Raw genomic sequence first — 24380 nt, forward strand, 5'->3', positions numbered from 1 at the left:
TCCCCTAGAGTTGCAGAGTGATCTCTCCCTCCTTCTGGGGCCTTTTGGATCTCAGTGCAGTTAAAGTTCACAGGGAGACCCTTCCTGGCTGACACAGACCTTTCTGTGTTGTTCTGAGACAGGGTTTCACTCTATGTGACCCTAGCTGTCCTGGAACTCATTATGTGGACCAGGATGGCCTTGAACTCACAGAGACCCGCCCACCTCTGCCTCTGCCCCGTTGGAATTAAAGGTGCGCCACCGCACCAAACATGCCTGCCTTTGTTTGTATCCCTTTACTCACACTCTCAGTGGGCCCTGTGGTGACTTGAAGGATTTATTCTTAGTGTGCATGTGCGTGTGTGCGTGTGTGTGTGTGTGTGTGTGTGTGTGTGTGTGTGTGAAATGCGCGAGAGTGCCTGAGGTGGCCAGAAGGGGGCGTTCGATGCTTCGGAGCTGGAGCTGCAGGTGGTTCTGAGCCAACGGATATGGGTGTTGGGAACAGAACTCAGGTCCTCTCCAAGAGCTGCGAGTGCTCTCACTAGCTGAGCGTCTCTCTAGTCCTCCGGAGTTACTTTAAAATGCTGCCTTTTAACCTGGATTTCTTCTGGAGAAGGTGTTGTTCAGCAAAGGCCCTGCCCTCAGGGCTTTCTCTATCAGACCCCTCCCTCCCCGTTTTTCTCCTCTAGCCTGCTCTGCACAATGGCTCCAAAAGGAGTCCCCTGGCTTTCCTGGCCTCACACAAGGGAAAGCTCAGAAACATCCGGAACACCCCAGGCCCACCTGTGACCAGGCAGCTCCACCATGTTTTCTTCTGTATTTTTCTGGCTCCACACACAGCAGGCAAGTCCTCTGCTGCTGGGTCACGTTCCCATTTTACTTTTTGAGATTTTTTTTTAAATCTTTGGGTGTTTTGCCACATGTATGCCTGTGTACCGTGTGTGCCAAAACCAGAAGAGGGTGTGGGAGCCCTTGGAACTGCAGCCACCAGCTGGGGAATTGAATCTGAGCTTCTCTCCAGCTGCTGCCCCTCCCCCAAAGGAAAAGATCCAAAATGGGTTTCATTCAGCCAACATGTACAACTAGCTTTTGGGGTAGCAGCAATGAAACCTAATACTGCACAGCCACGCCCCCTTCTTCCCCCCAGCAGACCTCAGACAGGGCCTCTGGATGGGCAGTGGACTCGCCTGCACAGCATGGCACTCAGCCCTGAGTCCTCATTGAATTACTGGAAACACTGACTACATGGATCCAGAAGACACCCAAGCAAGCCTGCTGCCCAGTGAGGAGGCCCCAGATCGGGGAGCAGAAGAGAAGAGCAAGTGTCCACCCCCCCCCCCCCCCCCCCCCGCCGTGGGCTGTCAGTGTTTGATGTTCCGCATGAGCGTTCAGAGATGAACAGCTGAGGTGTTCCTCACGGACGGGTGGTCATGGGGCATCCCTGACAAAAGACGGGCTGAGTTCTCAGTGCTCAGAATGTTCAAAGCCCTGGCTCCCTTCCCAAGACTGAACCAATAAAGAGAAAAGGGGGTAACACACCAATAGCACCCCTTCCTTCCCTGCATGTCAGTAATCAAGGCCTCTGGGAAAACATACCCTGAGGGTGCCCTGACCCTGTCATTACAACCCACAGTAAGAGCCACGTGCTGTGGCCGCAGCCGTGTGTGGAAGCCCCTCCCCTCCCAGAGGCACCCACGCCCAGTTTGCCGTAGGTCACCGCGAAGGCTCTGGTGAAACACAACACAGACAGGGTCTGCTGTGCTGTCCGTTATATTTACAAGTCTACAAATTGGATCTTTTAAGAAAGATTCACAAAATAGTCATCTGAAATCACATTTTGGTTCATCAAATTTCAAATATATTTTACTGTGCTGAACAATATATTCTGGTGCTGTCTAAAACACAGCCAAACGACTATCGATTTACATTTATCCTGTAACTTTTGGAACATCAAGGTCAAGATAAAAAATATCAACAAAATCACCCAATTATAATTACCATTTCCCCGAATCTGAGCTGACCCTGAAGTCACATGGCCGCCTCGGATATTTCTAGGTGTACTGGGAGCCCTTAGCTGGCCCTGCAACACCTGTCACCACGTCACAATGAGCTCCCTTGGCATTGTGGAAGCTCAGGCTTGTTAAAAAGAACTGACTGGGGATCATTTTTAAGTGTAGAGAATGTACAAAATAATTTACAAAGTGACAGATGGCTTTAAGTGTTGTTTGAAATCTCCTCGCTGTGTGAGGGACACAGGAAGTGATCTGTCAGTGAGAGGCTGGGCACTTCTGGTCTGGATTTTGTTGTCTGCGCCTTTGCAGAGGGAAGCATGTGCTGTGGCTTTATTTCTCTGGCCCATCCAGCACCAGCTAGCTCTGGCAGCCCTGAGCCCACAGTCCGTGGAGACTCTCAGGAGCTCCGGGGAAGGCTCCCAGTTGGGGGAGCAGTGGGAGGAGCCCACAGCTCAGGCTCCCAGCTCTTAGAACTGAAGATTTCACAAAGAGAGCAAGGATGTGCTTGACTGACACAAAGAGCTACGCTAAAGCAGAAATGAAAGCAGAGCTCCACTACATAGAAATGGGGGTGCCTCAAAGGAAAGACGCACACTCCGAGAGGGCAGGCATCTCGCCAACCAGCAGGACTTGCCTGCACAGCAGCTGGGGCTTCGGTGCAGCCAGATGTGGTCCCAGGTCCGTCTGAAGTGGAGTTTTACCAGGTTAGGCACAGCCTGGCACCAGGATTAAGAGCCATAGCGATCCTAGAGAGAACCAGACCAACATTTACTCCAGTACACTGCATCTCTCTCCTCCCGTGCATGTATTCCACAGCCACTGTTCGGGCACCCAGCTTTTGGCACTGGCCACAGCCTCGGCAGGTGAGTGTTTGGCAGCACGGCTTCAGCGTCTCTATGGCAGGAGGTGAGTGGGGTTTGGAGACCTGCCTGGATTACACCTTAAGTGAGCTGCCCAAGTGAGGTCTAGAGCTCCAGGCTGTACTAAGGATTGCAAGGCAGGGGCCAGCACCGAGGGACTGTCTCAAGTCTGAAACCTCGATTTTGGTCCTGTGCATCTTACAGAGGTTTAGTCTTTGCTCTGTTTCTTCACTTATAAGTGCAGGACAAGAGTACTCTAAAAACAAGATGATCACCCACAAAGCAGGGACAGTGACGGCCAGAACTGGGGCCAGGGGGACCTGAGGGAGGATAGCCCCAAGCCTCTGCAGCCTTAGGCTTGTTCCATGGAGGGCTTTCCTCACGTTTCCACCGAGGCCACAGCAGTGTCTGTCTGCAGACTAAGAGCCTCCATGGACGCAGAAGGGGCAGCGTCGACCTGGTTTACTCCTCCGGGCCACACTTTACCCAACAGGATGCTTCCAAATGACTGCACTTAAGCAAGCCATTCACATGCTTAGAGAAGTCCTCACTGTCCTTTTCTTTACTGTATATTAGGTGAATTAAGTCCAACACAGAAAGATAAATATTTCCACCGATACATAAAAGTATGTATGTGTAAAGTAGAAGCAAAACTCTCCAGGGGACTAAGAGGACCAACTTGGGAGGGCACGAGAGAAGGGCAGAGGTATGGAGGAAATACGCATCAAGTCAATTCTTTTTTTTTTTTTTTTTTTTTTTTTTTTTGGTTTTTCGAGACAGGGTTTCTCTGCAGCTTTAGAGCCTGTCCTGGAGCTAGCTCTTGTAGACCAGGCTGGTCTCGAACTCACAGAGATCCGCCTGCCTCTGCCTCCCGAGTGCTGGGATTAAAGGCGTGCGCCACCACCGCCAGGCTGCATCAAGTCAATTCTATACGTTATTAAAACGTCCTTAGGTAACCTGGAACCAGAGTATAAAGCAATACAAATAAAACTCAAAAAGAGAGCAAATAGTGCAATGTCCAATGTGTGGAACAAGCAAATCAGATAAGCGTATTTTCACCCCACAGCTAATGGCTCCTAGAGAATTTGTAGTTCCAGAGAGCCACGCAGAACATGCCACTGAGAATGGGGAACACACAGTCACAGCAATAGGGTTCCCTCTTCATTTACAAAGATACGCAGCCACAGGGGGTGGTGGCACATGCCTCTAATCCCGGCACTTGGGAGGCAGAGGCAGGTGGATCTCTGTGAGTTAGAGGGCAGCCTGGGCTACAGAGTGAGTTCTAGGCCAGCCAGGACTTCATAGTCTAGAACTAAAACAAAACACAGCAGAATCCCAGAGCAGGGAGACGGTGGATGGTTTTCAGCTTAGGAATTCTCTCCTCTGTGGGGCTGGGAGATGGCTAAGCAGTTTATAGCGATTGTTGATCTTGCAGGAGATCTGAGTTTAATTCTGGCACCCAAATGGCAGCTCATAACCATCTGTAACTACAGTTCTGGGGATCTAATCCCTTCTGTATGACCAGGCACGCATACATAGTACATGCAGGTAAAACATGCAGACCTATAAAATAAAATAATATAATTTTAAAAAAAAGAATTCTCCATTCTAAACTCAGAACTGGGGAATTATATGAATCCCAGTAAGAACTTAGAAAATGCTTGCTGAGGCAGCGTCTCAGCCCAGGCAGGTCTGGAACTCGAGATCTTTCTGTCTCAGGGCTAGTCTGAAGCACAGCTTCACGCTCACAGCTACAGCCTAGTTCCCCGGGAGCCTTGCGGAGCGCCACTCACCTGAATGGACGTCATGACTCCATTGGCAAAGACAGAGAGTTTTCCAGCAACGGATCTCACGCCTTGCTTGAACTGCGCCATGTCTGGGGCGTTGGGCAGCACGTTCGAGAGGTTGTAGTTTCCTGCACACAGAGAGATGCCAGCTCGCCCCTCTTCTAAGGACATGTGTAGCTCTGTGAACCCACTCTGCCTCTGCTGTCACCTCCCAAGCTACGACTGTGTCCACAAAGATGATCACATAGTGGGGCAGGGCTCAGAGGGCAGTACTGGTTCCACCACAGCAAGGTGGACACAGCACTCTGTACAGTGGCTCTCAAGGCTCTAAAAGAATCAGACACATGATAGCCAGCAGTGGCCATGGGGAACTGGAGGTACTGGGAAGGCCTGTGGCTCCTGTGCTGGGCAGCAGGCATGCTCCGGGCATGGAGGATTTTGCATTCATTCATTCTCCATATGTTCGATCATTCATTCAGCACACCTGTGACAGGGCTTTGCCAAGTGCCAAGGGCACAGAAAAGATCAGATGGGTCCTGCTGTAGTCAGGTCACCGGGTACCTCATTCCTGCTGTGGGTGAGGTACAAGCATGGGGAGGCCTGTGGAGTCTCCACAGGCCCAGGACAGTGGCCAGAGGGAGAACTGAGGAGGCAGGAGGCAGGCTGCAAGCCGGTGACTAGGTGTGAGTGCAGGGTACCAGCCCGCGAGCAAGGGCTCAGCAGTGTGCTGGCTGCTCTGGCAGAGATGAATGACAGACACAGCACACGCAGAAAGGTCTGGGTCATGGGAGCAGCTCCAGACAGAAGAACCTGGGGCCACCCAGAACTCAGAGCTCTGCCCTCTCACCCTTCAGCAGAGTCATGGATCTTCTTTAATGGGCTATTTATGGACCAAGTTCTCAGAAATGGAGACAAATCAAGAGAAAAGTCCAAGATTTTAAGAATAATGAATCTAACAAGGATCAAAACACTTGGCCAGCTACTTCTCTGAGGCAGGCACTGTAGACACTTTGCTGACATCAGAAGTCACTAAGTGGAACTAGACTCTGGGTCTCAGGGCAGTGTTGCCTGAAGGATGTGGGTAACAACTAAGCAGGCAAAAGCCCGAGAGCCCACCGGGTCTGGGTTTGTAGGCCTGCATGCCTGTGTAGGCTGACTCCCGGCATGAAGGTGGTCAAGGGGTGTGGAGCTTAGGAGTCACAGGCGACATTACACTGGAACCATCAGTCTGTTCTTGAAGGGGACACTGAGGGGGCTGGAGAGATGGCTCCGTGGATACAGTTCCTCCAGTGTGAGGGCAGAGTTCAGATCCCCAGAACCCACATAAATGTGAGAGGTATGTCAGCCTCCAGCAATCCCAGCACTTGAAGGGTGGAGACAGGATTTCCCCGAGCAAGCTGCTGGTTAGACCAGTCCAATCTGTGAGCCTGTGAGCTCTGGCTTTGGTTAAGAAACCCTAACTCACAGAATAGAGCGGAGAGTGGTGAGGGACTATTAGTCCCATCCTCCACAAGCATGCATGCATGAGCAAGGGCATGTACACACACACACACACACACACACACACAGGTACACACACAGAGGCATGCACATACGCATGCATGCTAAAAACATCAAGGAGTAAGCGGTGCCCTGAGCTCTTTTCTCACATGGCTATCATATACCTCCCTCTACTCTGGCATCTGTGGTCCTAAGTGCCCCATCCCTTTTCAGATGGCCCAGTCCACATACTCACTGGCCCTGCTCATAGAAGTGGCCACAGGCCTGGATACGACGAGATAGCTTCGATGCCCACACATGCTTCTCACTCAACCCTTCCATCTTCTCTAGCAGGGACCGGCCCTGAGTACCACCCTATCAAGGATCTACTGCACAAGAGGTGCAGGGACCAGCAACTCCAGATTGCTGTATCAGATAATGACACACGGGAGTGATCAGGATGAGCCAACAGGATCGCTTCTAACACTCGCTTAGGCTCTTTGCTGAAGTGCACACCAAGGAATGAATCCTTGGTAAGGCTGTCCAGCCAGCTCAAGGCGGTGGCTGCAGGTGTCCTGAGGGAGGTGGTGGTGGTGTTTCAGAGGGGCAGGGGCGGGGGTGGGGAGAGAAGTAGCAAGCTCTGCTCAAAAAGCAGACCACTAGCCATAGTTAGGGGGTGGCCTGACACCCTAGGGAGCAATTCACAAAGGCCCTCCCCAAGCTGCTGCTTTGGCCCCAGCGTCAGAGTTCAGGGGACCTCCGTTTGGTGGTGGGGCAGGAGGCAAGCTTGAGCCAGCCATGCTCTGTAACAATATGAAAGGCGGAAGGGTGTGTTTGCTTCAAAGAGCTTTCTTGTCTTTTTCTCTTGTGTGTGTTTAAGCAAACAATCATGTTCAGAGTAAATGTTCCAAGAAATTAAAAAAGCATGGGGATATTTCAACAACCTGGGTCTTGGGGCCAGCTTTGAGATGACTAGCCAGCACTGACAGGGTAGGAGCTCTGCCAGGAGACCTCGGGGAGGCTGGGTGCAGCCTTTGTGCTAGGGGTGTGTCACCTCACAACAGGAAGCGCCTGACAAAGGCCAGGATGTGAAGGTCAGCCGTGAAAAGGTAGCAGACTGCTGGCTAAGGACTTGCTGGGCAGTGGCTGACCAACAACAGTCCCTGCCTGCAGTCAGGAAGGATGGGCACAGGCGCCGGGGTCCTGCCTAGCAGTCAGGCAGCAGACCTACAAGGCTGGCCCACCTGTCTCTCTGAACACTGTTGCCTACCTGCCGGCCACTGCACCAGCACACTCCAGCTAGAACGGCTCTCCCCACTTAAGCCGGAAGGCTGGCAGTGCCACTGTATCTGAGGGCCATGATGACTCACATGCCCGAACCTCCACACAGAAGGTTCCACTGTTGAGATGAACCCTACACCTTCTCTGTTGAAGCTGCATCCACTCCAATGTCTCAAAGGCAGTGTGGCTGCCAAGATGGTCACCCCACACCAACACTCAGGCCTTCTGTAGGCCAAAGCCAGTCTGGTTGTGAAGTAAATGATGCAAACCAGCACGCAGAGACCTCAGCCTGAAGCACTGGCTCCAGAGACTCCTTCTTGTTTTTTTTTTTCCTGAAATGACCTCAGATGCTGCTGCCATTTCATGCTGGCCCTGTGGGATGGTGGAGGCTGTGTGGAGTGCCTACGCAGGCAGGCCTTCTGGGACAGCGAGTGCACAGGTAAAAGCGGGAGGCATTGCTCTGGGTGGGCAGTGAAGGGCCTGCTCTGGGGCTCACATCTGGGCTCATGGTTGGTTAGACTCCAGCCCTGGAATGACCAGACACCTTGTACAGGATGTAGAGGGGCAGCAGAGACAGGCTTTCTCCCCACCCACCCACTTCCAAGCTTCAGTGGATCTTCCCTAAAGAGCCATTCCCTTCTTAGTGCCTGTGCAGAACCCCAAGTGGTTGGTACCTTACACGGTATCTCAGGTCCAGCTCCTCCAGGCAGGAGACGGAGGCTAACAATGACCCCAGCTAGTGAGTGGCGAGCACCTCGCAGGAGCCCCCCGCCTTCTGTATTCACAATGTTCTGGATACCAAAGTGCCAGGTGACAAGGGTGCTATGGCATAAACTTCATGATGCGGTCTCCTCTCAGGGGACCCCTGGAAGGACAACTCAGTTCCCACTGCTCACACAGGGACAAAGGTCCTACGGAATTGCACGTGCTGGAAGCCCCATGACCCCTCACCTGCTGGCTGTTTCCTCTGTTCATCGAAAAGATCTGCAGAGCTTATGGAGGAACTGGTGGAGAGCCTCTCCAGCCGTGCCCGGGTCTCAAACTAGACAGAAAATGGCAGAGTTAGACCCCAAGAGCTGCTGAAGAGAACTGGAATGAGTCTGATCCCCTTGGCTACCTCTGGTGTCACTCCCAGCCAGGCCCTGGAGGTGGAATAAAGGTGTGTTCTGCAGTGGAGTAGGTCACGGCAGTGCAGGGCAGCATTCCACATTACTGTCAGTGAGGTCAGTATGAGGGGCAGCCAGAGCTCAGGTACTGCTCTCAGCCACCCTAGGAAACCCCTCAGTGCTGGGCACACCGCTTAGCCCATCAACTTCAAGTCCTTCAAATTTGTGTGTGTTCATGCGTGCACATGTATGTGTGTATGCATGTGTGTATGTGTGTGTGGTACTGGGGATAGAACCTAGAGTGTACCCCAGTCCATTAACAAATTTAAAGTAAACTAAGCTAAAGAGCTGGAGGCCCCTCTGGCAATGATGCCTCTGTTAAGAGACAAACCAGCATGCCCGAGTTCTAGCCCCACCAGCCCCTCTGCACTTGAGCACTAGAGGGAAGTGGGCTTGGCCCCAGCTTAGCCAGACTCCTGGATGAATGTGTTCATTTCTGAGGCAGGTGACAGCTGGCTAATGAAGCTGTCACCCACAAACATTTCCAGGCTCCATTTAACTATGCTAAACTGATCAAAAGCAATTACTGCTACATAAAAACCTGAATTTACTCAAAAGCTACTGACTGTGGCCACTCTCCCCAGAGAGGCAGAAGAGCAATGAGACGGGGTTCCTGACCCCACAGCTCCCCAGGGTGCTCAGGCAGACCTGGGCTCTGGTCCTGGCTTCAGCATTAATGTCTGGGGGCCTCTTCTCCCTCAGCAGCCCACCCTCTCATGGTCCCCTGGTTCTCGGGGCTCCTGTGGGAGCTTCCTGCACCCTTACATCTGCCTGGGCTTGTCTTCCAAAGTACATGTCTGAGGAGATGGCCTTGACGTTGCCAAACTTCTTCTGGGCTTCATCCGTGTGGTCGACAGGCTCGTAGTCCGGCTTCCGGCGAGTGCTAGGCCTAGAGCGAGAAACAGCCAGGGTTGGTCACACCAAGGTAGGTAAAGGAAACCCAGTTCACACTTCAACTTATGTGGGGTCTCCCATCTTAACTGTGTTAGCTGACGCTGCCCACACTGTGAGCACAGGACAACACTGGCCATCAACAGAGTGTAACGCACAGGGTGACAGGACATCCGATTACGGGGCAACCTTGAGCTACGCGCGTAAGGTTCCTTGGTGTGGACAGTAAATGATGGGCTCCTGCTTCAACAGGAGAGCTGTGGAAGCGGAGGGGAGGCGACCTCAGTCAGGTGACTGTGGAGTTCAGAGTTCAGAGGCAAGGCCAGTTACTGGATGACTAGTCCACGTGGGAAGATCCAAAAGGAGAATAGCAGTGGCCGGGGGCTGAGGACAGAGCAAGGGACTTGGCAGCAACAGAATGTCCTGGACCTTGTTCTTAGTGCTCACTACACGACTGTGTGCTAGTCAAGACTATGAAAACTGCCGGGTGTGGTGGCATGAGCAGCAATCTGAGCCAGAGGCGAGAGGATGTCAAGTCTGAGGCTAGCCTGGGTAACTCAGGGAAACTGCCTTCAAAATAAAACCATAAAATTAGACTCCAATTCAGTGCAGTGCGCCTGCCAAGCACACTCAACACCCCTTAGACAGCACCCACACACTCATACATGTGCACATTCCCCCACATATCCCTAGACCACATGTATACACACCTGTATACACACTCACACATAGCACTCCCCACATGCACACGTATATATACCCAGAAACACATCCCAGCATCTCACACACACACACACACACACACACACACGCATGCACACGCACGCATGCACGCACGCAAGACCAAACTGCAGAACTCTTTCCTAGAAAATAAGAGACTCCTACAGTTTACAAATAGTCTTCACATGGGGGAAGGTGACTCATTCATGAGCCAGGTCACTCTGACACATGGACTGAGACTTCCCAAGGAACCGGCCCTCACACCTGCTTTCTAACAGCCACAGATGTTTACCGCATGTGCCCCCAACACACAGCCACTTCCTGGAGCAGCACAGGACACTCGTGACACATATATCAGCCCCTGGTCCTATGAGAGAAGCCCCTGGCTGTCCAGCCTGCAGCTCCCACCTGTCTGAAGAACTGGCGCTTTGTATGGCAGGCTCGAGGTCTCTGCTGCTGTCCTTCTTCCAGTAGGAATCAGTACTGTCATCCCAGCTAGAAAAGGAGCTGCCTCTCATCTCCATGGGGTCATCAAAGTACCTGCTACAACAAGAGGAGACAGTGACTAGGGAGTACTTAAGGATGCTTGATCCTTTTGGGTCTCTTGCTTTTGGGTATGGGGAACTGACTTCCCTGCCCAGTCATGAGCTGAGATGAAGGACAGACATGACACTAGATATGGCAATGAACATGAGCTGACGTGAGGTGTCCATTTCCAAGGTCCTCCCAGCAGCTGTGCTCCCGCTGACCTCGCTCTCTGATGGCTTCAGGGAAGAGGGGTCCCTCTGTTGTAGCCTCAGGCTGCTGACACTGCCACTCCCTTGGACAGTTGTGATGCCATAGGGTAGAGTCCAGAGGCTAGTCGACGCCTCAGAAGCACATGGCGGGCGAGGGGCAGGGTCAGCACTAGATGAGGAGGGGCTGGGATATTCAGGTTCTTCTCAACAGTGGTGCTCAGTGTTCTGGAGATGACCACTCCAAGACACGAACATTTTTCATCTATGTGAGTGAAAACCTTATCTGGACTGGAGGGGCACTGGGTGCCTTTAAATTGCAAAACAAGATGCCACCTGCATGGGTGCCCTGAGCAGTCCACACATGGGTCTTCCCAAGTCTACTCGTCCACGAGAGCCTCTCTATGCTCTGGCACCCTGTAGGGGATACCTAGTCACTCACAGGCAACTCTATGCCAGCCAGCCTGCACAGCCATCAGGCCCATGCCAGGACTCAGCAGCTCTCCCCATCACTGACCTTCACCCAGCGAGGGCTTTGATTTCTGGGTCCATTTTCTCCAGGAGCTTTTCCTTCATGCTGGTCCTCACACTGCACCTTCCTCCCCTCTGAATACATTGCTACATGTCCCCGGGAAAAGCCTTTAGCAGCTAGTACACTGTCTTGTCGCCAGTCACGTCCCCCACCAAAGGCCATTTGGACTCCATGGGGCTCAGTAAAGAGTCCAGTTTCATTATTCTGAATGCATCATTTATAATCTAGAAATAATGGAATTCACTATAAAATATGTCCCTTTGCTTAACAGAAACAGCACTCTTCCATAATTCATAATATGCAAGTTCTAATGGCTGATGAATAATTTGGAAGCAGTAAAAGCACTCTGTGGCACTTGCTAGCTTTCAGAGTGTGTTCACTTCATCTCTGGTGCCAAATCAGCCAATCCAATCCTGCTCTGTCCCTGTGGTCATCAAATGAACTAGAGCGCTGCTTCTGTCCCTAAATAACCCACAGGTCACCATCTACATGGCACCAAAATCTCTCTGTTCTACATCCAAACACCCAGGTTTCAAACTGAAACTGGTCCCTGGCACAGCGGCCTTTGGGGCTGACCCTTCTGACTGAGAGAGGATGCTGGAGGCTCCAAGGCACACATAAGCCCCCCACGAGTTCCTCCATGACCTGAGGCTGTGGGGATGGGAAAGGTCCCACTCAGCAGGCGACCTTAGCCAGAGCCCTTCTTCTCACCAACACTGCTACCCAAGCTTGGAACTGGCACTCTATGAAAGTGAGTCTGTCTCTTCCTATCACCCTCCATGGGCATTACGACTGAGCAGGGAAGTCTGTCCTTAGACCCTCGCCCGGCCCTCCTTAAGCCATGTGTGAAATGGTCTGGCATTGGTTTCCAGGTTTAGACACAAACCTCAATTTCTCTTGTGTCAGCTGTATCTCGGTTTTCTCAAATACACAAGCATGCTGATGAAGTCAGAGGCAGGTAGGGAGCAGGCAGCCTCTGACAATGCCAGCAAGGAGCTATGAAAGCTCTCTCTAAAATACTGGGACTCAGGTAACTCGGAGCTGTGCTTAGAAACAAAGAAAGAGCTATTTGCACGATTCCTTACCTGGGAACTTGGATAGGAAAGTCAGTGATTTCATAGTTGACTCTAGATAACAACCTACGTCCGTTCTACCTACGACATCCATGTCTGCAGCCACATGACACCAGGAAGTCTGTGTGACCATGGCAGCACCGTCACTGACAGATGTGTCCCTTCCCCACCAACTCCAGAAGTGAAAGGGTCCTTGGTGTGGTTAATGCAGCTGCCCACCTGGCCACTCACTGAGCCACATGTCTCTGGACAAGTTCTGAGACTACAGTCAAGACAAGCCACAGCGGAGCTATGCACTGCTGGTAGTGCCTCAGCTTTTCCTATGGACCCACAAGGCAGGCACCACCAGGAGACTTCATTTACAAATGAGGAGGCTGCAGCAGGGAGCATCTTAATAACCCGACCACTGCTATGCGGTTCATATGCGCCACAGTCAGCCTTCAACCTAGGCCACTCTGTTTCTGCACCTACATGCTATGTCAAAGCCATCCCAAGTTCCTGCTAAGACAGCTTCTGGGTGGCCCTGACAAGGTGACATATTCTAGATGACACTTGTCCTCACCACATTCAGCCTTATGCCCATCTCATGTTTTGCCTCAGCAGACAGTACACACAAAAGGACAGAACCAGGCTGTCCTAGTACCGTCGGATCCCCTCAGAGAACAGTCATGGCTTTCCCGAATAAATATATCTGCAAATGCTATCTCCTCCCAAACTCTTGTGGAAGCTTTCAGAAGGCAGTGTTTCAACACAGAAGCCACTGAAGGTTTGGGCATGCTCCAGCCCTTGCCTCTCTCCACTCCTTACAGTACAGAAACATCTCGTCCACCTCTGACTTTAATCTTCAGGTGCTGACTGTAGCAACAAACATTTTCCTGGTTGTAAACACTGCCCCTCACTGCTTCCCCGCCCTCTGGTCCTACACAGAGACTCGCATCAGCCAGAGCTTTCAAACGATGCCAGGCACTGATGTACTGGTTCCTAAGGACAACCCCTAATGAAATGCACCCTTGGCTGCGGCCAGGCTGAGACCACCTGGGGCTGGAGGTGAAGTACGACTCTTCCGGGTCCTCTTGGTACTTCCTCCTCGGCTTTGCCAGTGTGGGCGACTCCTGCTCAATGGTCTGCATGTCTGAAGTCACGGAATGGGAGATGCCACTTGAGGAGACAGAATAAAACACGAAGTATTACATCACTGGCTTCCTAAAGGCTTGTGTTTTACCAAATAAAAGAATGCTGTAAGCTGTACTCTGAACAAACATAAGCTCATCAGGAGGGCTGGGAAACCCACTGTGAGCTCTGGAAGCTGGAGGTCATTCGGAGGGCAGGACTGGGAAGAAGACAGCCACATGCACGGGGTGTGCCCAAGGCGTCCACTCCAGTGCACACTTTGTGGAAACTTGGGCCCATTTCCTTCTTTCTCTCTCTTTTTTTAAAAATATTTATTTATTTATTATGTATATAATATTCTGTCTGTGTGTATGTCTGCAGGCCAGAAGAGGGCACCAGACCTCATTACAGATGGTTGTGAGCCACCATGTGGTTGCCAGGAATTGAACTCAGGACCTTTGGAAGAGCAGGCAATTCTCTTAACCACTGAGCCATCTCTCCAGCCCCATTTCCTTCTCTTTACTATGTGCACCATCTGTCACCACACCCTCACCACACCCCCCCCCCCCCCCCCCCCCCCGCCGTCTCATAGCCTAGGTTAGTCTTAAACTTGCTATATAGCCGAGGCTGGCCTTGAAATTCCTTATCTTTCTGCCTCTACCTCCTGAGTGCTAGGACTAGAGGCACACACCACTATACTTAGCTTTACCCTAAAGCTAGTCTGTACTTGTTGTTTTGAGACAGACAGGGACTCTTGTAGCTCAGAATGACCTTGAGTGAACCCCCAATCTTGGTTTCTATGGTGCTGGGGATCCAACCTAGGGTTTTGTGCACGTACTACCCCTGAAGCTCCAGCCAGAGCCATAATATACTAAATCCCAAAGCAAAGCCAAACAACCAGGAAAGGAAGAGCACCAGGAAAATGGTCTAAGGTTGAAATGAGCCCCTAGAGCCCTTCACCATGAGCAAACTGCACTGGACTGACCCAGCCAAGCAGACCGTACCTCCTGCAGCTCCCAAAGCCCATGCCTAGCCTCTCGGCTTCCACCTTCTTCTGGCCTCTCAGGTTCGGGTTTTCATCTTTCTTCATGTGAATTTCGAGATCCTTGTAGGCCAAGCGTAATGATGAGACCCTGTTGGGAAAGCACACGCTCGTGAGGTCAGCTTTCAACCACAAATGACATTAAAATCCCGGGCAGACCGCAGACATGAAAGCCCCCTGAGCTTCAGCATCTCCGTCCTTCTCCAGTTAGCACACCTGCAGAGATGCTGTACCAGCTCAGGGCTTTCTGGCTGTTCTTCCACTTGTGGGGTAGCATCGCGAGTTCCTTGGTTACTTCCCACACAGGGTCCTCCCTTTGACTGACATATGACTACACTTCCCTGGGACACATCAGCATATGTGGTTAGTAAACTTGTCTGTGTCATTTAAGATGAAACCATGATCACTTTAGGCGATCTGACGCCCTCTTCTGACCTCTGCAGGCCCCTGCAAAAATATGCTAACTCCCACAAGCAGAGACATCATACATGCAATTAATTTAATTAAAAAGATGAAAATATATCTAGAATTGATTTCATAAATATATAAATCATTAGCTGTATTTCAAATAATTTCCTCTAGTGTCTCCTTATGTATCATTCTGAGAACATTTAAAATGGACACCCAGTCACTATCTCTAGCTTTAAAACCATTTTATTGTTATTATATGCATACATGTTGTGTGTGGGGTAGGGGATATGTATATGGTGTGTGTGTGTGTGTGTGTGTGTGTGTGTGTGTGTGTGTGAGAGAGAGAGAGAGAGAGAGAGAGAGAGAGAGAGAGGATACAATCTATGGAGTCAGTTCTCCCACCGTGGATTCCGGGGATTGAACTCAGGTCACCTGCTGGGCTATCCCATGTGTCCCAGCCATACCCTGATTTCTACTAAAGAAGGCATCACTGGGCCTGGAAGGTGTGTGCACATTGCCCTTGCTCACAGGCTTCCACAAGCTCAAGCTGGTCATACAGAAAGCTATGCCCCAACAGCAGGAATGGGAGTTTGCATCAAAAAGTGACAGTGTCATGAGAAATGATATGCCTACCATCTGCTTCCCAACGCCCTGGACAGAGCCAGGGGCCCCTCAGCAGCGAGCATCAGAACCCTGTGCAAAGTGACTCCTGTGCTGTGGCAGGGAATAAATACACCAGGGAAACTCTACTCCTCCTCCTTCTTTCCTTCTTGAGACAAGACACGGGATTTCTTGGGTCGGCCCTGATCTGACAGGTATCTTTTTCTTTAGCTGTCTTATATCGTCTTCCTAAGCAAACATGGTAAAACGTCAGGTTTCTTTAGAGTCACTACCTGACAAACTGGGGCAGCAGAAGGGAAAACTACGAAGCTTGTAGGAGGGCTCTTAGGGACTGACAAGGACTCTCCTTGCTCACAGGCATGTGCTCTCCACGGTGATGGCTGGGCAGTAGGATGCACAGAAGCCAACCGGGTAGCCAGCCAGGATGAGGCACTGCCAAGGCTATTAGCTTCACAGTGTGACAGGGTATGGCATGCTGACACCTCCACTGATCCCTGAATCTGTAGCTATTCACACTCACTAGAAATGTCAGCTTCCAGGATCTCACCCTCATTCTCCCCTAGTGAACACAGAGCTCAGACAGGGGTGAAATCGGTTTGCATAGCAGGGACAGGTGGTCAGTCACATGAGGTCCTGGAGAAAGGCAACAAAGCTGCCAAACTGGGTTCCCAAGAAAATCATTCTTTCCCTCCCCACCAGACACCTCTGCACAGAGGCTTTCTGCATGCCTGGAAAGCGCTCTACTCACATGCTGTGCGGTGTCTGCACACTGTGGAGACATGTTGCTGTGGCTGGTGTAATAACTGACACTAAGTGTCTATGTTCTTATTTGTGGCTGGTGGCCACGATGAGAAAGCACTACTACACCCTCAAGCTGCAAGCTAAGCCCTCTTTAATGTGTTTTCAATGTATCCTACAGACAGACACATGGAAGGTGGGTGTGGCCAGCATCCCATGCTAATCTCTCTGTGTCCTGCTTCTCCAGCTTCCTGATCACACAAAGGAGGGCGTGGGCAAATCCCGCAGCTCTTGTCTCAGCAGGCTTTTGAGTTTACTTCAAGCCCTGGCAGCACAGGCAGAGCCACTTCCCAACAGCTGCACTGACCTGCCTCTGCCCTGGTCAGAAAGCAATGAAAAGAGAAATTCAAGTCTTCTACTCCACTCCTGTCATAGAGAGTTTGTCTACACAGGTCAGTGCTGCCCCTGGCATTCTGAGAGCTCAACAGGAAAATAATCTCAAACCATCCAGGCTTAGTCTCTGAGTTTCACTCAGCAAACCAACATCAGCACAAACAGAAACAAGTCGCACTGCCAAGCACCTGCTGTGTGCCGGTGGCACTAACTGAACTCCTACTGTTCGCCAGGTACTGTTGTCAGGATTTCAATAAATAAATGTCATCTAAACTGTACCTTCAAAGAACCTCACAAATCAGGGTCATTTGTTTTGCCCGTTATTCAGTGGACTACAATTCCAGCTAAAGCAGATAAAAAACACAGGAAGATAAGAGATCCCACAGAAGATGGTCCACACAGAAACAAGACTCCATGGAAGACAGCCCACACAGAAACAAGCACCACAGAAGACAGTCAAGACAGAAACAGGACATTCCAAAAGATGGTCTGCACAGAAATAAGACATGACAGGAGACAGCCCACACAGAAACAATCATAGAAGACAGCCCATTCAGAAACAGAATTCCACAGGAGACACTCCACAGAACACCACAGAAGACAGTCCACACAAAACCAGGACACCACAGGAGATAGTCCACACAGAAGCAAGCACCGCAGAAGACAGCTCACACAGAAAAAAGACTCCACAGAATATACTCCACACAGAACAACCACCACCAAAGAGAGTCCACATAAAACCAGGACATCACAGGAGACAGTCCACACAGAAGCAAGCACCGCAGAAGACAGTCCACATAGAAACAGGACATCCCAGAAGACAGTCCACACAGAAACAATCACTGCAGAGGACAGTCCACACAAAACCAAGACTCCACAGGAGACAGTCCACACAGAAACAAGACTCCACAGAAGATAGTCCACACAGAAACAAAACATCACAGGAGACTGTCCACACAGAAACAAGCAGCACAGAAAATGGTCCACACAGAAACAAGATTCCAAAGAAGATACTTTTCACAGAAACAAGACATCACAGGAGACAGTCCATACAGAAACAAATACCACAGAAGACAGTCCACACAGAAACAAGACTCCACAGAAGATACTTCACACAGAGACAAAACATCATAGAACACAGTCTGCACAGAAACAAAACATCACAGGAGACAATCCACAAAGAAACAACCACCAGAGAAGACAGTCCACACAAAAAGAGGATCTCAAAAGATACAGTCCACACAGAAACAAGTACCACAGAGGACAGTCCACAGAGAAACAAGACTCCACAGAAGACAGTCCACACAAGAACAAGATTCTATAGAAGACACACCACACAAAAACAACCACCACAGAAGATAGTCCACAGAGAAATAACCACCACAGAAGACAGTCCACACAAAAAGAGGATCTCAAGAGAGACAGTCCACACAGAAACAAGTACCACAGAGGACAGTCCACAGAGAAACAAGACTCCACAGAAGACAGTCCACACAAGAACAAGATTCTATAGAAGATACTCCACACAAAAACAACCACCACAGAAGATAGTCCACAGAGAAATAACCACCACAGAAGACAGTCCACACAAAAAGAGGATCTCACAAGAGACAGTCCACACAGAAACAAGTACCACAGAGGACAGTCCACAGAGAAACAAGACACTACAGAAGAAAGTCCACACAAGAACAAGACTCTACAGAAGACACACCACACAAAAACAATCACCACAGAAGATAGTCCACAGAGAAATAACCACCACAGAAGGCAGTCCACACAAAAAGAGGATCTCACGAGAGACATTCTACACAGAAACAAGTACCACAGAGGACAGTTCACAGAGAAACAAGACTCCACAGAAGACAGTCCACACAAAAACAAGACTCTATAGAAGATACTCCACACAGAAACAATCACCACAGAAGATAGTCCACAGAGAAACAGAACTCTACAGAAGACAGTCCACACAAAATCAGGACATCACAGGAGACAGTCCATATAGAAACAGGACATCACAGAAGACAATCCACACAAAAACAGAACATCACAGAAGATACTTTACACAGAAACAAGACATCACAGATCCACACAGAAACAATTACCACAGAAGACAGTCCACACAGAAACAGAATGCCACAGATGACAGTCCACGTGGAAACAGAGCATCACAGGAGTCAGTTTACACAGAAACAAGATTCCACAGGAGACAGTCCACACAGAAACAAGCACCACAGAAGACAGTCTACTCAAGAACGAGACTCCCCAGAAAACAGTCCACACAAAAGCGAGACTCCACAGAAGACAGTTCACAGAGAAACAAGACTCTTCGGAAGACATTTCACACAGAAATAAGACTCCCTAGAAGTCAGTCCACACAAAAACATGGCTCCACAGGAGATACTCCATACAGAAACAAGTACCGCAGAAGACAGTCCACACAGAAACAAGACTCCCTGGAAGACAGTTCACATAAATGAGACTCCCTGGAAGACAGTCCACACAGATACAAGCACCACAGAAGATGGTTCGCACAAAAAAAAAAAAAAAAAAAAAAAATCAGACTTCACAGAAGACAATCCACACAGAAACAAGACTCTTTAGAAGACAGTCTATATATAAACGAGACTCGGTAGAAGACAGTCCACACAGAAACAACACTTTGCAGAAGAAGGTCCACACAAAAACAGGACTCCACAGAAAGAAGACTCTTTGGAAGACAGTTTACATATAAATGAGACTTCACAGGAGATGGTCCACACAGCTCCCCAGCCAGGCGGGGAAGACTCACCTGGTGTGACAACCTGAGTTGATCCTTGAGCTCCCTATTCCTGCCATGTTGTTCTCTGACCTCCACACATGTAGTGACTTTGTGTATATGTGTGTGCGCGCGTGTGCCACACACACACACACACACACACACACACACACACACAGATACATTAAAAAAAACAAAACAAAACTAAAACCCAGGGCCCTGCTGTCTTTCCCTCTGCACTGATAGTACCTGCGCTCCCTCCTCGGCCTCTAACTCTGTGATCTGCTTGTTAGACATCTCCTATGGGGGAAATCACACTGTGTGTAGTTTTGTGTGTGCTTTCTTTCTTTGGGTAAACTTTCAGTGTATATCCAGGTATTCATTCTTTTCCCAGCTATCACAGCACACTGTGAGGACACACATCCTTTATTCAGGAGACACATTCAGGTTCCTTCTACTCTGCTGTGGGGCGCATGCTCTGTGAATGCTCTCATATACTCCAGGAAAAAGCTCTTCAACTGAGCTACAGCCCGAGCCTCAGTTGCTTTCCCATTGCTACCAACAGTGTTACAAGGCTTGTGTCCTACCAGCATTCCCGACAGTCTGTCTGTCTGGGGACAGACTGCAGACCCTCATGCATGCTAAGTGGGTGCTGGGTCACTAGCCCAGAAATTTTCAACCGTCTTAATGCGGCAGCCCTTTAATATAGTTTCTCAGTTGTGGGGACCCCAACCATACAATTATTTCATTGCCACTCCATAACTGTAACTTTGCTACTGTTGTGAGTTATAATGTGAACACCTGTGTTTCCAATGGCCTTGGGTGACCCCTGTGAAAGGGTGTTTGACCCCCAAAGGGGTCATGCACCACAGGCTGAGAACCTCTGCTCTAGCCTGTCTTTCCTGTTGCAGTTGCCTTCCTGGATAACAACTGGCATCTTCCTGATGCTGTGCCCCATCTACCATTCCTGCCCATGGCTCCCCCAGGGTCCACTGCTGCTTCCCAGAGCCATCAGTCCTGAACCTTCCAACACACATGCCAACACAAACTTTCATGAAACTATACCCTGAATAGCACACTCACCAAAAATACAGGGTATCTGGAAAACAAACCAAATTAAAAGTCAAAGCATAGACAGCAGAAGTAAAGGAAGCTCACATGGACTCCTCTTTCGGTGCGCTCCTGGCCAGGCCTTCCTGCTCCCTCCTCTTATCCACAGCCTGTGCTTGCTTCTCGATCTCAGTGAAGGATGCGTTCGTCAGTTTCTGGGCTCCCAAGCTTCCTTTTTTGGCTCCAAGCTGGAATATATGTAAGATTTTATTCTACCCAGAGTTAAAACCTGTAACTGCAGCAATACACTCTGAGGCCCGTGACCTGCCAGGCCTGTGACAAGCATTTCCTTCTCCTGCTCAGTCTCCTCAGTGAGGCTGGCAGTAGTCTCCTTACCCCACACAGATGACGACACTGAGTGAAACACATGGGACCCACGGGGACCAAGGCAGGATCCAGGACGCCGAGTGAGGTGGAGCTGGAGCGGGTATAGGAGAGGAGGGGAGTGCGGGAGTGCGGGTGCTCCCACCCCAACCCTCGCCCGCAAGAATGACTCCCGTACTACAGGCATTGCTATGAGGGAGAATTCACAGAGCCACCCTCTGGTCCTCACAGGCGTCTCTGTTACGAATTTTTCCACTTGGCCACAGACAGAGGACAAGGTTAAACATGTATTCTAGAAAATACTAAGTATAACACTCACTGAACAAAACCACCACATTTATTGTGTTATGGCTTAAAATAAGTGAGGGTACTGCTCTGCTCAGGGCAAGATGAATCCCAATATTGATGTGGGACGTCCTTCTGCATATGTGCTGCTTTTACTGGATGATGAATAAAGCTGTTTGGCCAATGGCTTAGCACAGTAAAGCCAGGTAGAAAAATCTGAACAGAGATATATAGAGAGAATAGGCAGGGTCAAGGAGATACCATGTAGCTGCCAAAGGAGAAAGATTCCTCATGGGGATACATAAGATTAATAGAAATGGGTTACTTTAAGATGTAGCTAGGAATATGTCTGAACCATTGGCCAAAAACAGTGTTGTAATTAATATAGTTTGTGTGTGATTATTTGGGTCTGTATGGCTGGGAAACAAAAGCACAGTCTGTGTCTACAAACAGGCCCCAAACATTTGGCAAGACTCTCCACATAAAGCCTGAGAAAGCTTAAAAAAAAAGGATTCATTTCCCCCCTCTTTTCTTAAAGATATATTTATTTTATGTATAGGGATGCTTTGTTGGCATGTACCTTCACACACCAGAAGAGGGCATCAGATCACAAAAGACTACAGTTATAGAACGTTTTGAGCTTCCAAGTGGGTACTAGTAGTTGAACTTGGGACCTCTGGAAGAGCACCCAGTGTTCTTAACCATCGAGCCATCTGGCCAGCCCCATAAAAAAAAGGATTCTTGACAGACAGAAAAGAGTCAAGTGCAACTTCTTGGTAGCTGTCTTTTCTCTGGTAGGTTCTGTTTGCTGGCAGCAAGCAGAGGTGCAGCTCCTTTAAGGGATGCTTCCTGGCTCAGCATTAGTGGCTAAAATCTTGCAGCTCTTCTAAGAGGCTCTGCCATTAAACACTTAGATGGTGTTTAATCAGGCTTCTTGGTGGTGACATGGACCTAGAAACGCCACAGAATTGTGACAATAAATGTGGCTCCCACCAGTACCTCTGCCACAAAGCTAGATTCTCAAAAAGGTAAGGAATGGGGTGGAGTTGGCTGCCAAGGCCGCAGCTTTAATCCTAGCCATACTGGTTAGCAAATGTGGTCAGAAAAAGAGATATATAGTAAAGATAGATTCAGATGAAAAAAAAAAACCCTCTAAGTAGTTTACAGTGTGTTTAAAAATATACATAGACTTGGGAGAGAAAAGAAAAAGGATAGAGAAAGTCCTGAAAAAAAAAGGAAATAGAGTAGTTGGGCACACCCCTTTAATCCCAGCACTTGGGAGGCAGAGGCAGGTGAATCTCTGTGATTTTGAGGTCAGCCAGGTCTACAGAATGAGTTCAGTACAGCCAAAGATGCACAGAAAAACCCTGTCTCAAAAAAAATTAAAAAATAAAAATACACAAAGAGTCTAGATTATGTATATTATGTTTTCTTTGAATTCTTTGACTGTGAATGAGCTAAGTACAGAAATACATTTCATTGTATAGGCTGCTAAGTTAAACCAACATATATATTTTAAAGGTATCTTGACTTCAAAATTTAAGTCTAAGGACAGGTTACTTTGGAAGAGAGGTTCTGTTTTTGTTTTCACAGAGTATAGAAAGCTGTGGATTCCTTACCAGCTAATATGTTTGTCTAAACAAGACCCCCTGAAGTGATGGCCCAAGTGGTCCAAGATCCATGACAGCTTCAGGACTACTGGCTGAAAGGGACCAACCACATAGGATACCCCATGAAAGACCTGATTAACAGCATCCCCAATCAGCAGGAAGTAGTCTAAAAGACTACACTCACATTCCCAAATATTGTTTATAAACGTTTGTTTTCATCTAAAGTGGGTTGATGTTGACAGTCAAGGTCTTTCTAAAGGAAAAAAGGGGATATGATAAAGAAATAAATACACTGGTATGGACTTTGGTTTACTGATAAAAATTTAAGGTCAATTTTGTTATATGTATATTTCTACTCCTGTTTAAGGTATTATGTTTATACAGCTCATTTAAAAATGTAATGTATAATTAAAAATTATGGATTAATAGTTATAACAGTCAAACTTGTAGTCATATTAGATTTTCTAGATGTACAGAGATATATTTTTAGATAGATATGTATCTTTCAAAGACTTACAGAATATGGCATTTAAAGTGTTTTAAGAAATTAGACTTTTCTCAACAGTGAGACATGTCTGCTTCTGGCAGCACCAATCACTTCAGAGAGGTTGATGGGCATCGGAGAACTTGTTATGGAATTTTCCTTCAATGTGACAAGGCTAGCCATTTGGACAAGAAACTGTTCTTTCCTGGACTGCTTGATAGTATGCTGTATGAACTGGACATGTAAGACCCACAGAAAAGGGGCTGGAGAGATGGCTCAGCGGTTAAGAGCATTGACTGCTCTTCCAAAGGTCTTGAGTTCAATTCCCAGCAACCACATGGTGGCTCACAACCATCTGTAATGGGGTCTGGTGCCCTCTTCTGGCCTTTAGGCATACATGCAGAGAGAATATTGTATACATAATAAATAAATATTTAAAAAAAAAAAAAAAAAAAGACCCACAGAAAAGTAACTGCTAAACCTTCCAAAAGAAAGAATGATCCTTTAAGGGCTCCTGCTTCACAGAAGAAACTAACAGACATTCTGCAGGACACTGAAGAAAGTGATGTGGGATGTCTTTCTGTATATGTGATGCTTTTATTGGTTAATGAATAAAGCTGTTTTGGCCAATGACTTAGCAGATTAAATCCAGGCTGGAAAACCAAACAGATTTTATATATATATATATATATATATATATATATATATATATATATATATATATATATATATAGAGAGAGAGAGAGAGAGAGAGAGAGAGAGAGAGAGAGAGAGAGCAGGCAGAGTCAGAAAGTAGCTACTGAAGGGGTAAGATGCTAATTTATTTTACCAGTAGGTCATAGCTCATGGCGATACACAGATTAATAGAAATGGGTTAATTTAAGATATAAGAGTTAGCCAGGAATATGCCTAAGCTATTTGCCAAGCAGTGCCATAATTAATATAATTTCTGTATGATTATTTGGCTCTGAGAAGCCAGAAGA

At 48.7% G+C, this 24380-nt stretch overlaps 1 protein-coding gene across 3 annotated transcripts in view; it reads right to left on the reverse strand.

Moving 5' to 3' along the window:
* Window positions 1–1733: 1733 nt before the first annotated feature.
* Arfgap3 (ADP ribosylation factor GTPase activating protein 3) overlaps window positions 1734–24380 on the reverse strand; it is a 51867-nt gene continuing 29220 nt past the window's right edge. Inside the window, exons 9-16 of one of the 3 annotated variants that reach the window (XM_038343264.2) lie at window positions 20743–20882; window positions 14629–14757; window positions 13550–13672; window positions 10584–10715; window positions 9330–9453; window positions 8350–8440; window positions 4645–4766; window positions 1734–2737 (exon numbers count right to left, since the gene is read on the reverse strand). In XM_038343264.2, coding sequence (XP_038199192.1) covers window positions 2720–2737; window positions 4645–4766; window positions 8350–8440; window positions 9330–9453; window positions 10584–10715; window positions 13550–13672; window positions 14629–14757; window positions 20743–20882 — 879 coding nt within the window. In that variant the 3' untranslated portion in view covers window positions 1734–2719. Of the gene's footprint in view, window positions 2738–4644; window positions 4767–8349; window positions 8441–9329; window positions 9454–10583; window positions 10719–13546; window positions 13673–14628; window positions 14758–20742; window positions 20883–24380 lie in introns of all 3 variants that reach the window. The other 2 variants (XM_038343263.2, XM_038343261.2) reach the window with 2 other exon arrangements.

The sequence above is a fragment of the Arvicola amphibius genome, chromosome 9 (assembly GCF_903992535.2).
Source record: "Arvicola amphibius chromosome 9, mArvAmp1.2, whole genome shotgun sequence".
NCBI classification, from domain to species: domain Eukaryota; kingdom Metazoa; phylum Chordata; class Mammalia; order Rodentia; family Cricetidae; genus Arvicola; species Arvicola amphibius.